At 30.4% G+C, this 17,421-nt stretch overlaps 2 protein-coding genes across 2 annotated transcripts; both read right to left on the minus strand.

The window, feature by feature from the left end:
* Positions 1–895: 895 nt before the first annotated feature.
* LOC116770815 (uncharacterized) lies at positions 896–8,603 on the minus strand. Its single transcript, XM_061520845.1, has 16 exons — positions 8,290–8,603; positions 8,047–8,216; positions 7,591–7,751; positions 7,034–7,431; positions 6,709–6,932; positions 6,277–6,379; positions 5,823–5,950; positions 5,398–5,685; positions 4,953–5,240; positions 4,258–4,751; positions 3,956–4,139; positions 3,317–3,512; positions 2,068–2,834; positions 1,720–1,912; positions 1,177–1,287; positions 896–1,037 (listed from the first exon to the last, which is right to left on the minus strand). Exons 1-16 carry the CDS (start codon positions 8,330–8,332, stop codon positions 967–969), a joined length of 3,819 nt encoding a protein of 1,272 aa, XP_061376829.1. The 5' UTR covers positions 8,333–8,603; the 3' UTR covers positions 896–966.
* Positions 8,604–8,637: 34 nt separating this feature from the next.
* Positions 8,638–16,440, minus strand: LOC116770988 (uncharacterized). The gene is made up of 16 exons (XM_061520844.1): positions 16,304–16,440; positions 15,863–16,032; positions 15,633–15,793; positions 14,927–15,357; positions 14,635–14,858; positions 14,458–14,560; positions 14,208–14,335; positions 13,663–13,953; positions 13,289–13,576; positions 12,716–13,215; positions 12,429–12,612; positions 12,171–12,366; positions 11,280–12,043; positions 10,815–11,007; positions 10,087–10,197; positions 8,638–10,008 (listed from the first exon to the last, which is right to left on the minus strand). Exons 1-16 carry the CDS (start codon positions 16,344–16,346, stop codon positions 9,938–9,940), a joined length of 3,858 nt encoding a protein of 1,285 aa, XP_061376828.1. The 5' UTR covers positions 16,347–16,440; the 3' UTR covers positions 8,638–9,937.
* Between the last annotated feature and the right edge of the window lie 981 nt (positions 16,441–17,421).

A 17,421-nucleotide genomic window follows, 5' to 3' on the forward strand; every position in this document is an offset into this window, starting at 1 on the left:
GAGTGCTTTATTTTTGAAAAAAAAAAAACTACAAACACCCGACGTTTCGGTTACTTATGCTCGCGGTTGCTGAAAAGTAACCGAAACGTCGGGAGTATGTAGTTTTTTACAAAAATAAAGCACTCGTTATATATCCGAATAATATTAGTTTCATTTAAATATTCATTAATTATTGAATAATTAAGATATTCTATAAATATATGCATGTATGCATTCATATTTTAATATATTCCATTACGTAAAAATTGTGATTAAAGCAAAATCATTAAGTATTATTAAAATACTTAAGGGTATGTGATGGCTGAATCGTATGTGCATGTATAAATTGAAGGTGTTTCGAACTCTTTGAAATCCTTAAATTCAATAATAAAAACATGATACTATTACTATTCTATAGCAATAAAGATTACGTTTGATTTTTAGAGTTAATTTTTAAATCATAAGTATGATCCCTAATATGGTGCTTACAAAATTCATTGTCAACTTTTGCCAGCTATTGTGTTCTTTAAATTATTTGTCGGGACTATCAATTATGGTCAATACATGCGGTATTATCTCCATTTATTCTTTAAAGAGAGATTTTATTGTTAAAATAATTAATATATGATTTAATTTATTCATGTTAAAATATTTTTTTTTTCTTACATAATCCCGGTCAATATACAAAACTAAATTGAACGCTGTTAGTGAGAAAGTACTAGTTTTTACAAAGTACGTTTTTAAAGAGAGCTTGAAAAGTATAAAAGCAAAAGATCAGCTCACAAAACAATAAAATATATTGGCATTACAGTCTTAAAGATTTAAAAAGTAATATATTTTTGGAAAATTATTTAATACTTAATAAAAACAAAAAAAGGCTAATTCAAAAGGATTACATAAAATAGTAGAAAGAATATTTTAAGACTTGGCAACATTTTATTTATTAATAACAGATATACTATTTTATATAAAACACATTTTATAAAATTACTTTAATTTGAAATGTTCCAACTTATGGTCCATTGCCATGAATATGTTCTCCGAAGTACACGGATATTCTGGAAAATGAAAGATGAAAAAAAAAATGTTTTATAGTAATACTAATAAATATAAATGCGCATTTTTATATAAATGAATAGATATGATATTCATTTATTCATTCAAGCCAGGGAAGTTTTCGAAATGTTTAAGTAATACCTATATGTATCCATTGATCTTCGTACCCAGCATCCCGTCGACCTTGAGATACTGCTTCCCGAAATGCATGTGTTATAACTGATGCCAAACATAATGATGGCTCTCCTGTGGCTATACGAATAAACATTAATAAGAAAAAAATATTTGAAGTGTATGAAATTTTAAGCTTTTTATAAAAATACTTGGGTAATATAATATTGAAATTTAAAAATAATTGTGGTCTTAATAGTATTAGTTACATTTAATTAAAATAAATTAAGCTTCGAACAAAATACAATTCTCCATTAATGTTTGTCTCAGAGCAATTTATGTGTAATTCAACGTTGGTGCGATAAAGAATTCCAAGAAATATTCTTACAATTTTATAACAAAAGTACTTAGAATCTATTACTGTAAGTAGAAATCGTAATTACGTCATAATAATTTAGAAACATAATTCAATAATTTTAGTCTTTAAGAAAGTATGACCTTATTATCATTATTAAAAAATGAATCTCATTGCTTTAGTCTGTAGATAAAGATACGTAATACGTAAAGGTATACCTTTAGATTGTAAAACCCCGAAGTTATTGACACTATTTCTTCGGAAGTATATCCTAAAATCGGCTGGAATATCTTTTATGCCGGGTGGTTTATATGTCCAAGTACGATCTGTCAATAATCTTCCAGTTTCACGATCGTATACTAATTTCTCTGACGTCCAGTAACCGAGACCCATAACAAATGCCCCTTCAATCTGTAATTAATCAAAATATTATAACGTTGTGCATCGTCATAAATATACTCCAAAAATAATGAGAGAAAATTTTAATAATGTAGTAGTGAGTTCTGAAAAATTTGGTTGGCATGTGTCGAAAGGTAACCGTTAATTAAATTATAGAAAATATTTACCTGACCAATATCTATTTCGGGATTCAAGCTTCTACCTGTATCTTCCAATAAATCCACCCGTCTTATGTCATGATTTCCCGTCAGAATGTCTAGTTCAATCTCCATAGCGATGATGCCATAAATATCGTAGGGCTTTACAGGTTCAAACGTTGAATACATGTGTGATGCTTGTAAATAAACTCCAGATTCATGCGCCCCTTCGATGAGGTCTTCCCAAGAAGGATTACCTAATTTTTCCCGTATGGGTTTCAATCTATCCAACAAAATTTCACATGCTTTTGTGGTAGCGTAGGCCACCAGTTCACTACCAACGCTAGCACCAGTGCCCATGCAATTCGGAGATGTGAAACTCGTACTGGGTTTTACACTTACCCTTTCTAATGGTATGCCAAACATATAAGCACAAACTTGAGCTGTTTTGGTATTGATGCCTTGCCCCATTTCAGTGGCTCCATGAGTTATAACGACGGAACCATCCCCGTGATAAATAGAAACGGTTGCATTAAATGGGCCTATGTAAAACATCTCGTAAGTCATAGGCATTATTTTGAGTGATCTTTTTCTCCAACGATTTTTTTCATTAAATTGTTTTATCTCTTCAAGTCTGTCGTCAAAATTTGAATCCTTTTTCAATTGCTCTATCAATTCAGGAATAGGGTTGTCACCCTGTTTTATATTTAAAAACCTTACTTCCAAGGGATCTTTCTTTAAGGTGTAAGCTATCTTCTCCATAATGTATTCAATAATTGCGATACCTTCAGTTGATGCTTAAAAGAAATGAAATAAATATATAAGCACAAAATAAGATATTGAATATAAGGCATGATGTTCATTTCGTTGCTAATAATTATAGTTATTGCTATATATCTACATAGATAGAATTGGAACTTTAATTCTTTTATAATTTTAATTCCATTTGCTCTGAAAACTTTGTGCCTCTATAGATCAATTAAGTCTATCTTCGTTACTCCATTACATTTGTCACAACAACTGTCATAAACTTTATATGATTACACAAAATTTTATTTTAACGTGCACTGTAATTATCTTAAATAAATATATTAAAACACTGGATATAAAGAGAGTAAACATTATAATTTTATGTTCTAATAAACATAAAGAAAAAATAACTGATGCTTATAATATGAGATACTAAAACATTTTTTTTTGGCATCGCCTTTGCCATAGACATGTTTGCCAACACAGCATCATATTCGTATATTCAATTATTTACTCTGAAACAACTTACCCGGCGCTCTACACCATGTAGTTGAAGGTGTGTCTGTTATTACTGTATATGCCTCAATACTCCATCGTTTGGGATCATAACAGTTGGGTAAGTGGTTTAAAGTCATAAGAGCAATTGTTTCGTTTATTGAACATCCGTTGTCCTGATAATATTTAATTTTTAGGTATTGGATTTCACCATTTTCATTTACTCCAACCTTATGAGCATATTTTTTTTAAATTAACACTAGTTTATTTTACTTTTAATATTAATTCAAAGATATTTTCTTAATTGTAATACCTTAAAATAAGATAAATACCCAAAAAAAACAGTGTATGAGTGTTAAAAGGTGATCTCTGTACATACATTTGTTAGTTGTGTAATATGTGTGCAAATACGTATAAGTAAATATTGAAATAAATAGCATAAAACGATAAAGAAATACATACATAAGATATGATGATATATTTATGTGAAGATGCGAAATGTTTGGAATAATTAAACTAAACAGAAAACAGAGTTCTATGTTGGTTTTTAAAATGGATATGGATTTATATGAATGTATAGAAAAGTGTAAGGAATTCTAGAGGCGAGTGGCTTGAACAGAAAAGGAGTTGGCGTAAAAACATGGGCAGTTGAAATGTGATAAATTATACATACCTCGAATTTACAATAGGTTGGAATCCGTTTACCTACGGTTTTCATGTTTGTTTCCAGAGGTAGGACAAATCTGCATAGTTTTCCTTGTAAATGCGATACTAATGCAGCCCCACAGGCGACTTGGGACGACCTTGTTATTTTACCACCATAACCACCCCCCACTCTTCTAACTATCACATTTATGCTTAAGAAAAAAATTAAGGGTTTTTAATCAATGAGACAATTGTGTTTTAAAGTTATTAAAGATCAAATTTTACTACAATGTTCTATCACATTTTCAGATTTACTTTGCTAGTTCTTACCTATTAATAGGCACATTTAAGCATTGGGCAACAGCAACATTCGTTAAGTCAAGATATTGAGTTGAAGAATAAACTTCAAATCCATCTTCTGTCGGTCGGACAACACATGTCTGAGGTTCCATATAATAATGGTATTGTGATTCTAGAATAATTTCCCCGTGAATAATATTTTTCACGTCACTTCCTGTATCAGTGGCCTCTATGTCTTTGATCTTGTTGATTCTTTGATCCTTATTAGATGCTAGAACATCCGATATGGATAATAATGGTTGTGCATCACTAGGTTTATATTTAATGTCAACAAACTTAGCAGCGTTATTTGCTGTTCTCTCTCTATCAGCAACTATGATGCCTACTGCCTGTCCGTGATATTGAATTTCTTTTGAACATATTATTTCTTCTTTGGTACTTATGAATGAGATATTGGTAGGAGTGAAATTATTTTCTCCTGGGATATCACTGGCAGAGTAAAAAGCCAATACTCCTGGAATTTTCTGAAAACATAATAATGATGTTCGTAAAACGCAATTGTAATAATGGTTGAAATTTGGCAGTAAATAATTACACTGTACAATGATCTAGTACAACCATTACAACTAATTAATTTTTATAATAGATGTTCATAAACTGAGTTGACAGCATACAAATGAGTAGATCATCTCCTATTTTTTTCCGAAGTTATTAAAAATACTTACAAATGCATTAGTTGTATCGAATCCTGTGATAACACTGCCAGGTTTTATGTCAGCTGTTACGAAAGCGGCATACACTTCATTCGTTTGCGTCGGCAAATCATTTGCAAAGGTGGCTTCACCGCTACATTGCACCAGTGCTTCCAATTTCGCTACTGGTTTATTTAGAGGCCACACACTCTCATCTGTATCGTATGTTTGTGTGCCAGTTGATGAATGCCGTTTGATTACGTCACCACCGGAACGATAGGTTTCATTTAGTTTTCCTTCAGGGCACAAACTTAATATTGCCTATAATTGTTGCTTTCTTAATTATATAAATAAGTTAAAAAACGTTTTATTTTCTGTCTCAAATCAATTAATTGTAGTTTGAGTTTTCATTTTATAAATAAGATAAGAAAAATTAAAAAGAAAAACTAAATTATGAATAAATAGAAAAGTTAATTACTTTATAAAACAGTGTTACTGCTAATAGTTTTCTGTATTCAGGCGAAGGTTCGGGAGGTCTCGAGTCAGGACGAATTTCTTCATACAAGTTCTTCAAAGCCAATTGCAATGTGTCCTCGGTAAATGGATCCTTATCAATTAAAACTTTCTCCGTATTCTCGGCGTGGATAAATTGCGGGGTTATGTTTCCATACACAATGTTTACTTTGTCGATTAAATCATTTTTCTTGAACTTTATTAAAAACCCAGCGTTCACAATGGCGTGTGCGTTTTGTGAGCGAGGCATAATCTTGAAGTAAAGTGTTTATTTGATTAATTTTTTACAACTTTGTTATGTATATATGTACAATTAGTTTTTTAATCATAAGGAATTTTATGCAATATCATGTTAGATAACGAGATCTATGTATTTACGTTAAATTTTACCTTGTATGTTTTCACACGGCAAGAACTTGATAATGGAGGTAATAATACATTTAAAATAATCGAATCTTTCATATTCATTTTCAGAAATTCTGTTAACGTTACCGTTTTCTTTTTATTTACTGATCCCGCTGTAAAAAAAAATATTAACACATTATAATGAAACATTTTTTTTTTATGTAAAGGTTTTGAGATATTTCAAAAAGCATATTTGATAAAACATTGACTTCTTCTTTTAATTTCCTTAGCTGTTAAGACGTAATTTTTCACTACATTAGGTGTTTATATTTTTTTATCTTAATACCGGGGTTTGACCAAATACATACATAGTTATCATAAAATATTTCAATAAATTTGATAAATAAAAAGAAATGATTTACAAAATGCACTCTTTATAATTTAATAGTGCGTGCTATAACATTCATATATTTATTAAAAATATTGATATATATATTACCAATGGTTATCATTGCTCCCACTGTTTCAAAAAGAAGAAAAATATCGGATGGGAATTCGTTGTTCGCGTACTTCATATACAAATTACCTCCAATAGTGCCAATCTATATATAAGAAAGAATAATTTACTATTCGTCATATTTTAATAGAACACTTATTATTTCAATGTTACCAACATTACCAATATAACATAGTATCTTTTACTAAAATAAAACAGTGGCTTATTTTGACAGAAAAAAATTCGTATTTTTTTTTATAGACTGCAAAATATTGAATAATTGAAACATAAGTTTTCATAAAAAAATTGTATTTTAACAAACCTTATAGGAACGAAAAAAAATGTTGTTTTAGCTTCAAGTATATCTTTATATAAAATACTGTTCTGGTGAACGAGTAAAGTTAATTAATAAGGAAATTTTAACAGCGTACTTACATTACGCACAGGAATATGTGCTACTAAATCCATGTGTTGATAGAATTCTTTCAAGTATTCGAAATCTTTATTTTCTGAAGACAATTTTAAAAACACTTCCATCATATCGGTTAAAACCATTCCAGATCCAAGAATTAAATTAACATCCAAGGAATATCCTTTTATTTCTGTGACATTGAATATATCGATGATGTTTTTAGGATATTCCGATATATGATACACTCCTGAAATATTTAACACACAATTTTATGTCTTTAAGAATATTCATACTTCTCAAGTTATTTAGAACCATCATATCTAATTACTGTATCTGATAAGGTCTCACCTTGTCCAGTGTTTCCGGCAATCAATTTATAATCATGGTGATCAGATATAGCCTTAAAGACTTCAGTCAACGTATTAACTTTGAACCATTTGTGTTTATCGTTTTTTATGGTAAGCGTTTTTATGGTAGCTTTTTCGATGAGACACCATTCGTCGTCATTCGTATTTTTTGTACAATCACTCTTATGTATGCAGTCTTTGCTACATTTAAATCCACATGTGAATGTTGCCATGTCTTCAATATCAATAATCTTTTTTTTTAATCTCCCCTCAGCGTCAGTAGCGAAACTCTTGAAAGCATCAGCTATTGGCCTGTAGCCTGTGCATCGGCAAATATTACTTGCAAATGAATTTTCAACTTCAGCTGCACTTAGTTTTTTGTTTTTAGCTAAGTATAAACTGAAATCAATTGGTTGGCATAAATTATTGCTTATAATACAGTTTTATTTCTTATTTTTTGGGAAGTTTTTTAAAACTTTAATCAACCACTAATTCATTAGATTACGTTGTTTATATCTTAAATGCAATATAAATAGTTGAAAAGCATATTTGTACTACCTATACATGTTCATAACCCATCCCGGGGTGCAGTAACCGCATTGAGTCCCATTAAAACTTGCCAATCTACTTTGTATTTCATGATACCCTTCATTTCTATTTCCTAATCCTTCGACCGTTGTTATCTCCCATCCGTGACATGATAATACAGATACGAGGCACTAAAATAAAATTTTTGATTATTTAACATAACATTTAATATAACTAAAAAAGCCCCTAAAGGGCAATTATTAAGAAAATGTAATAAAATTCAAATTGATACATTTGTTTATATTATGGAAGAGGTATACACTATACAACAAAAGATAGAAAAAGAAATAAGACTTTTTATATTTTAAGACAAGGTTTATACCTAATTTTTTAAAATTGTTTCAACAAAAAAATTCCTCTATATTATATATACCCTTTTTGAAATGATTATTGCTCGTTTTTTATTGTTATGAGAGTGAAACTTACAGAATTCACTGAGAAGATTTTAACTTCATGTGTTGGAGGTAAGGCGGCCTTGACTGCCACTATGCAGGCTCCACATCCGCCTTCCTGACACATCGTCTTAGTTCCACGGAGATCAGCTACATTTCTTATGTATTCATTGAGAGATACATCCGGCCCAAATCTTCCATCCACTGATATCATAAGTAAGATAATATTCATAATTATATTTAAAAAAAAAAACTATTTAAAAAACCTTTTTTTTACCTTCGTGTTGAATTCCGTTGATTTTAAAAATTATTGTCGCCATATTTATTATCTTAGATGATCTTAGTTTTTTTTTATCACAGCATTATTTTATTTAAAAAGTAACTTATTTTTTTTTCTAAGTCTCTTTTCATACAATCGTTCGCTCTACACAATTTTAACACTACTAAATGTATGCACAATTTCGTGAAGTGTTGTTTATAATAACGTCGACGCCTATAATATGCTGGTGGATGTTTTTATGCAGTAAGGAATCAACATCCACTGACCAAACTATATTTTTTAAATTAGTAGAGAATTATATAAAATTATTATGTAACAAAAGGTTCGAATGGATGAGCGTAAAAATTGTATATACATATATTATATTTTTATTTCCATGAATATAATATAATTTTAATATCAGTAAACCATTTGTAGTACTATTATAACTTTTTATAATATTCTTACACATTTAGCATAGAAGAACTTTATAGTTAGTTTAACATAGAACATTTTCAGAATATCATGACATGGAAATATATGTGTTTAAGTCAATCATCTTGTTCGGTAGTGCGTTAATTTAATAACTAGTTAACAAATATTTGTTATAAAAGCTTTTCAATTATATCATACGGTTTGTTAGAGCCTTGTAACGATAATAAACTACGTACACGTAAGTATATATTATGTATTAAATGTATATGGAACCTATATTTTAAATAATATATACATATGTTTATAATTGATGTCTGTTATGAATAAGATAGTTGCCTCTATAAAATAAGTGTTGAAAGAAGTTCTTGCCAAGAAATTTATCCGCAGCAAAGTATTTTAGAAAGAATCTCTCTAGAATTGAGGACAATTATGATATAAAACTCGATAGTCTTAATTCACGACGAAAGAATTATACAACTTAAGGCAGAGTAGAATTAAATAAACACACCAAACAAGAAAACGGTGCTACTAACGATGCAATAAAGTGCCACCCCAAAGAAAATGTGAATGTGAAAAAGTGCTTGACGTGACAAATAAGCACCATACGACGACGTAAATAGAGCAGTGTCTCATAATTTATGAAGTAATCCAGTCAAACGATATCAGTGCAAACATCGCTGGATACATTTAGAAAAGATAAATAAGACATACCAAACCGCCACGTTAGGTGCTCTGTGAATGGAGCGGGCAGTAGAAGGCAGTGGAGACCTCAAGACACTGATAAATATCTCATGAGCCGTTCGATAAACAAAGGTATCGATCTAAATCGACCTTATAATATTACTGATTATGAAAACAACAAGAGAACAATCCATATATTACTTTCCCGTGTAGTGTAGTAGTGTAATATGTAGTGTAGAAAATATAAGAATCTGTGTTTTCTAATAATAATAATAAACATATACATATGTATATAGTACGTTCTTGCGAGTTTAATAGTAATGAATACATAACTTCGTGCTCTGGCGTTGTATAATAAGAACACAATAGACTCACAATCTTTGATATATCAAATAACTAAATATTTAATCATAAATACCATTTCATACTTAAAAATAATGCTCTGACAAAGTTTTTATGTCTATTTAATAGAGAAGTAAGTAATTGCATCATATTTCTCTATTCAAAATTACATATATCTATATTCAGCGTTTCTGATAAATAAAAATTATTATTTAAGGACAAAATGCTCTATTTTATGTTCCAATGCCATGAAAATTTTTTCCACAGTACAAGGTGGATCTGAAATATAAATTCAAAATTAATAATAATTTGAAATAGAAATAAAGAAAAACAACAATTTTGATAAGTGAGACCAACCAATGTGTAGCCATTCGTCAGGATACCCGGAGTCGTGCCTACTCGACTGCAATGCTTCACGGATTGCATGAATTAAAATTGTGGCCAAACAAAACGCTGGTTCGCCGGTTGCTGAAAGGTTAATATTTGATTTACATTATTATAGTCAGTTTATATTTATAGTAAAAAAAATCGCATGCTTATAAAGATATCATTTTTATATCCCTCGAGAGCATTAAAAAAAAATAGAATGAGCGTAAATCATATTTTGACAAATATGTCGCGTGACTTTTTTTTTAATACTTATTAACTGACAGTGGTTATGTTGACAGTTTTGGTGGGTTTATTACAGGAAGTACCAAAAAAATTCAAAATTTTGAAAATCATATTTTACTTGGGAGTCCTATTGCTTGTCTGGTATAGTATAATAACTTTATTCAAATGGTAGAATTATGTAATTTATTACGTCAATTATATAATCAATAAGATACTTTAAATTCATTTAAAGAATATTTGATTATGATGTCCACATTGTACATAAAATTTTATATACTTACTTAAGATACACGATTGAATATTAAAAGATGCATTTTCGTTTTGTATTTGTAAGATATTGTTATTTATATATTTTTTTATAAACAATATTGATTTATGAGGTTGTGTATAGGAGATTTTATTAAGTGATAAGGCCGCTAGGTGTCAAAATTATTTCTTGAGCACAGTGCGATAGAAATAAAACAATATATTACCTTTGGATTGAAGGACACCAAACTCATTTCCTGCATTTCTTCGAAAGTATATCCTCAGGTCGGCAGGTATATCTTTAAATCCCGGAGGTTTATATGTCCAAGTTGTGTCCGTTAGCAATTTACCCGTAAGTTCATCGTAAACAAGGTTTTCCGATGTCCAATATCCTAGGCCCATAGCAAAAGCACCTTCTATCTAAGGTTTTTATGCAAAAATAAATTATTTATCACAGAAAGAATAAATGGAGAAGTATACTTTGTTCGGTTTTTTCAGAGAACTTGGTAATAAGAATAACATTTACAGGAAATTGGTATAAAAATTATAAAATACCATGATTTTATCTTTATTTGTCTTTGGGATTCTTACTCATTCTATTTAAAAATAATAGCATTTTGCAATAAACATCAATATTATTACGTTCCCTCAGAATATTACATTACCTAATATTTTTTTAATAAAAAATATACCTGTGTAATATCAATAATAGGACTCAAACTCCTTCCTGTATCCTCCAGTAAATCGACTCTTTTTACATCATGATTTCCCGTCAACAAATCAATTTCTACTTCCAAAGCACATACAGCATACACGTTGTAAGGTTGCAAATCATCCTTTCCTGAATACATATAAGATGCTTGTAGATCTATTCCTTTTGCATAGGCTGTGGAAATAAGTTCCTCCCAGGATAAGGTCTCAGTTTCTTTAATCGGCGTTAATCTTTCGAGAATTATTTCACATGCTTTTATAGTAGCAAATGCAACACATTCACTTCCTATACTCGCTCCGGTGACCATAGCATTTGGAGAAATGAAACTGGTGCTAGGTTGTACTTCTATTTTTGCTAAAGGAGCTCCCAAAACATAAGCACACACTTGTGCCACTTTCGTATTTAATCCCTGGCCCATTTCTATACCACCATGGTGAATGACCACTGACCCGTCAGCGTGGTAAATAGATATCACGGAATTAAAGTTTCCGAAATAAAATATTTCGAATGTCATAGGCATTATTCTTAGAGATTTTTTCCTCCAATGATTTTGTTCATTGTAAATTTTTATATTATTAAGGCGAGAATCGTATTCAGAATCACTTTTTAGTTGAATTATCATTTCTGGCAGGGGATTCTTATCTAGTAACATATTTTGAAGACGGACTTCTATTGGATCTTTTCCAATAGAGTATGCAATGAATTCCATGATATTTTCTACCATTGCAATTGCTTCAGTAGATGCTAAAATAAAAAAAATATACATATATATATATAATTTATAACTTGTGTTCATTAATCTGAAAAACTTTAATTTGAAAGTAAATAGTGATAAAATTAAATATTTATATTTTTTATTATATTTACGCACATGGAGACCTGCAATAAGTGTTAGATGCATTATCGGTGATTACACTATTGGCGTCAATTTGCCACCTCCTCGTATCATAGGAGCTTGTAATATGCATTACAGTAGTACCAGAAATGTTTTCATTAAATGAATGTCCACAGTCGTGGTAAAATTCTTTCTTAAGATATTGTATTTTACCATCATCATTGACTCCCACCTGTTTAAAAACTTTTTTTAATTTCTACGGTTTTCATATTGGGATTACAGTCAGCAACTTACTTCAAACTTGTTTTGCACAGGAAGACGTTTACCAAGAGATTTCATATTTGTCAATAAAGGTAGGATAAATCTGCAAGTTTTTCCCTGTAAGAATGATACTAAAGCTGTCGCGCAAGCTATTTGGGCCGATCGGGATATTTTTCCTCCGTAACCACCACCAACCCGACGCACTTTAACATTTACTCTGAAATAAAAAAAATGTACTTTATGATCAAAAGGTTTGAACTGGTACTTGCAAGTACACTATAATTATGATTACAATTCATGTGAAAAAGAATTATGCTTACTTATTAAGAGGTATTTTGAGACATTGTGCTATAGCCGTGCTAGTTAAATCTAGCCATTGAGTAGAAGAATATACTTCCAGAGAATCTTCAACTGGTTTCACTACGCAAGTTTGAGGTTCCATATAAAAGTGACACTGACTTTTCAACTTGAATTCTCCTTTAAGTACATGTTTTACGTCATTACCGACGTCTGTCGGTGCTATTGATATATTATTCATTGTTCTTTCTTTCACTTCAACAGAATCAAGAACTTCATCTGTTGTGAGTAAGGGTTTCTGAGTACTTACGTGCGAGTACATTATTTTAACCAAGTTCGCTGCTTTGATAGCAGTCTTTTCTCGACTAGCAACTATAATAGCTGCTGGTTGACCGTAGAACATGACTTTTCCTGAGCAAAGAATTTCTTCTTTTGCGTTCATTAGTGGAATATTAGATGGAGTAAATGTGTTATCTCCTGGAATATCTTTGGCGGTATAAATACTTAGTACTCCTGCAAGTTTCTAAAAAACAATGATTTTTCTTTTCAAATTTAAGTTATGATTGGTAAAAGCAATCGATAAAAAAAATGCGTACAAAAGCTTCAGTGACATCGAAACCACTAACAATACTTCCAACGTTCGCGTCTGCTGTAACAAATGCGGCGAAAATTTCATCAGATTCTGTGGTTATATCATTGGAATAAATAGCTTCTCCGCTACATTGGGCTATTGCTTCTATTTTATTCACTGGTTGGTTAAGGGGCCAAAGGTTTCTATCTGTTTCAAAACTTTGAGTTCCATTTGAAATACTTCTTTTCAATATTTCTCCTCCGGATCTGTATATAGGATTTATCACATCACCTGGGCACAAGTACAATATTGCCTAAAAGTGTCAATGTGCCAAAATTAATCACATTACAGGGGGACATGGTATTACTTAAGGCATTAATATATCTATAATTATATTACCTTATAGAATAGAGATACAGCCAACATTTTCCTAAAGTCTACCGATGGGTCTGGGGAATTATGTTCAGGTTTTATTTCACCCAGCAAAGTTCCTAAAGCCAATTGCAATGTTTCGTTAGTAAATAGATCTTTGCCAGCTAAAATACCTTCAGTAATTTCCGCGTGTATAAAAGTGTTTGATATTCCTCCATACACTATAGTGGCACTTTCTAATAGTCTTGAGTTCGGATATGATTTAAATAGAAATCCAGCATTTACTATAGCATGCGCATTTTGTGCTCGTGGCATTATCTGCAAGATTAACGTTTTATTTTTATATTAATTAATCAAAATTAGTTGTCTTAAAAATTTTATTACTATCAATGATCCAAGGAAAAGGGTTTTAAAAATAATATGTGAATAGTATTACTAAGTGATGCTACTGATATGAGTTCTTTTTAGCAAAATGATTCTAAACTTCGTAATTGTAAATAAAAATTCTTATTATTGTAAACCAAGACTTTTGTGAATAAAGTGATGTGCTAAGAAAATTTTTATACTTTAACCTTGAATGTTTTTACAGAGCACCACTTAGAAAGAGGAGGAATTATTACATTTAAAATAATCTTCTTATTCATGTCGGTTGTCAAAAATTCCTGATAAGATATCACCTGTGTTTTTTCTTTACTTTCAGCTGGAAAGATAATAAAATTAATAATTACAAAATAAATTTACCTACTAATCAAAACCAGTAAAAAATATTATAGTAACTATTAATATTTATTACCAATTGTCGGGGTAAGGTACAACACTTACCTATTGTTATCATCCCACCAACCATTTCAAATAATAAAAATAAATCTGAAGGAAAACTGTTGTCATAATGTTTAAGCATTAAATTCCCACCAATGGTACCGATCTAGAAATAGTAAAAAATAATTTCTGACAATATTAATATAAGATTTAGAATCATTTTCTAATTATTTATCTTACGTTGCGAACTGGTATATGAGCTATTAAATCCATGTGTCCATGGAGTTCTTTTAAATAAGAAAAATCTTCGTTGTCAACTGATAATGTATGAATTATTTCCATCATTTTTGTTAATGTTATACCGGAACCCAGTATCAGGTTAACATCAATAATACAATCTTTTAGCTCAGACACGCTAAATATGTCTATAATGTTCGATTGATAATCAGTAATTTTAAAAACTCCTGAAATTTATGAACCATTTAGTGAATCTGTTCTCATATGCTCTGATTAAATAAAGTAAAAAGCTTGCCTTGACCAGTATTTCCCGCAATTAACTTATATTCATTGACCATCCGCATAATTTTGAATACATCGTTTAAGGTAAAAACCTTATACCATGTATATGCTCCACAGTCTATAACAAGCATGTCTGTTTGTGTCTTTATTTCTTCAAATTTACACGGCTCCTTTTCTTTTGTATCACCAGATTTATCATAAATTTCATTTTTGTTTGTTCTCTCTATAACTTTGCATTTCTTATGAATACAATTTTTCGGGCATTTAGCTGCTCCTAAATCTTCAATATCTTCAACTTGTTTTAAATATTCATGGTTAGCATCGGTTGCAAAAGATTTAAAAGCATCAGCTATCGAACGGTATCCTGTACATCGACAAATGTTGCCTCCAAAGGAATTTTCTATTTCAGAAGATGTTAATTTTCCATTTTTATCTTTATAAATACTGTAATAACAATTATATTAATATAATAAGTACCGTATGTTATATATATATTTATCGAAAGCATTCGACAATTATATTATTTATTGTTGTTAATAATAGGGAAACATTACCTTATGTATAATGAATCGTAAAATATACATTAAAAGAGAATAAACATAGTTATAACCTATCAAAATAATAAAACTATTTTTTATAATGTTATCAATAAAATATAATTTCGGTTATTTTGGGGATTTATTAATTAATATACTTGTATTATGATCTTCTATACCTACCTGTACATGTTCATGACCATTCCTGGTGAGCAATATCCACATTGAGTACCGCTGAATTTTGTTAATCGCTTTTGAATTTCATGATATCCAATGTGTTTATTTCCGATACCTTCTATGGTGGTTATTTCCCATCCATGACAGGATAGAATTGACACCAAACACTACATAAATATTATATGTTAAATTTAATATATTATTAATAATAATTAACGCGATGTGTATAAACTAACAGAATTGACAGCAAACGTTTTGTTTTCTTGTGTGGGAGGTAACGCCGCTTGGACGGAAACGACACAGACGCCGCAGCCGCCTTCATTACACATATACTTAGTCCCTTTCAGGTTTGCTACATTTCTTATGTATTCATTAAGAGTCACATTAGGGCCAAATTTACCATCAACTGAAAAACAAAATGTTTTTTCACATAATTTCTCCATCCACAAGGTGATAAAGCAACGCATCTCTGATCATAGAAATTAGATTGAGATGTATATATATACAAATTGCAGAGCAAAGCCAATTAACTTGCAGATGGAGAATGCATACCGTGGTATGAATCTACTTCAATTTCTCAGCCATGCAAGTAATACTCACGATTAAACCACACATAATGTTATTATGGCCTACGCTTCCTACAGAAGTTAATCTGCATGAAAGTGACATTTACCTACCTTTATGAATCTCTCCATTTATTTTAAAAATTATTTCATTCATATTATTATTATTTTTGTGATTTTCAAACTTATTTCTTTAAAAATCGTCTTATCAACAGGAGTAGGTTACCGATTGTGAAAAATGTAGCCGTTTGTTACACGCTTTAAATGGAAATTGTATGCAATTTTAATTGAATTGCAGTTGCTATTTAATTAACGAAGCTTACATACAGAGTGAGGTTCTTTTTTTAATGTAGGTCTTGTTTTACACGTAAATTTTAGTCAGATATCGAAACAAAAAAGTTTCAAACTTTTGTTTAAAGTTATTTTTTTGTTTATTGTATGGACAGTAGGTGATACTTATTGCAATATCTAAAATTCAGACCTAAATAAATATATATATATAAATATATATAACTCTATGTATTTAAGAATGTTCTTTTGTTAACATGAAAGAAATTTAAGAAAACTTCACATGTCAATCGCTGTTTTTTTTTGTTTTCTTGGAAAAAAATCGACAGCAGCTCCTCGAAGCAGGATCTTTCTTCACCACGGCAAAGCTTCAGCGCACTCTGTAAAACGTGTGTCTATGGCAGGTGTCGAGATAATGAGTCATCCGCCATACAGTCCTGATCGGTTGCCCTGCGACTTTTATTTATTTCCAAGAACTATAGATAAAATTCGATGTATTCGGTTTAAGAGCCTGAGCTCCACTGTTTTTCTTAGTGGTTCCATCGAATATGTAGAGAAGAACGGAGGCACTTCGAAAAAACATAAAAGTATTGGCCGCTTTCTACATTAAGCCATTTTTCATTTGTAAACATTTTCAGTATTACCTAAGTATAATATAATGTATTATGTGTAATTTTTGTTCTATTTTATTCTTTATATCCTTTATCAACGAGTGTTATGTCCGATCTATTATAATGAATGTTTTTGATACAAATGCTTGAAAGTGGTTTTATCTTTATTGTGTGTGAAGGCAATATCCAGTCCGACAATACTGAAGTTTTTGAAACAGCGGATTCAGAGCAAGACAGGACCACGTTGGGCTCAAAGAGTCTGCCTGATAAATACCTTTTTTTATAAATCTTTGGCGTGTATTTATGGTGTTTGTAGAGTTATTTATTTGAAGA

This window comes from Danaus plexippus, chromosome 7 (assembly GCF_018135715.1).
Source record: "Danaus plexippus chromosome 7, MEX_DaPlex, whole genome shotgun sequence".
NCBI classification, from domain to species: domain Eukaryota; kingdom Metazoa; phylum Arthropoda; class Insecta; order Lepidoptera; family Nymphalidae; genus Danaus; species Danaus plexippus.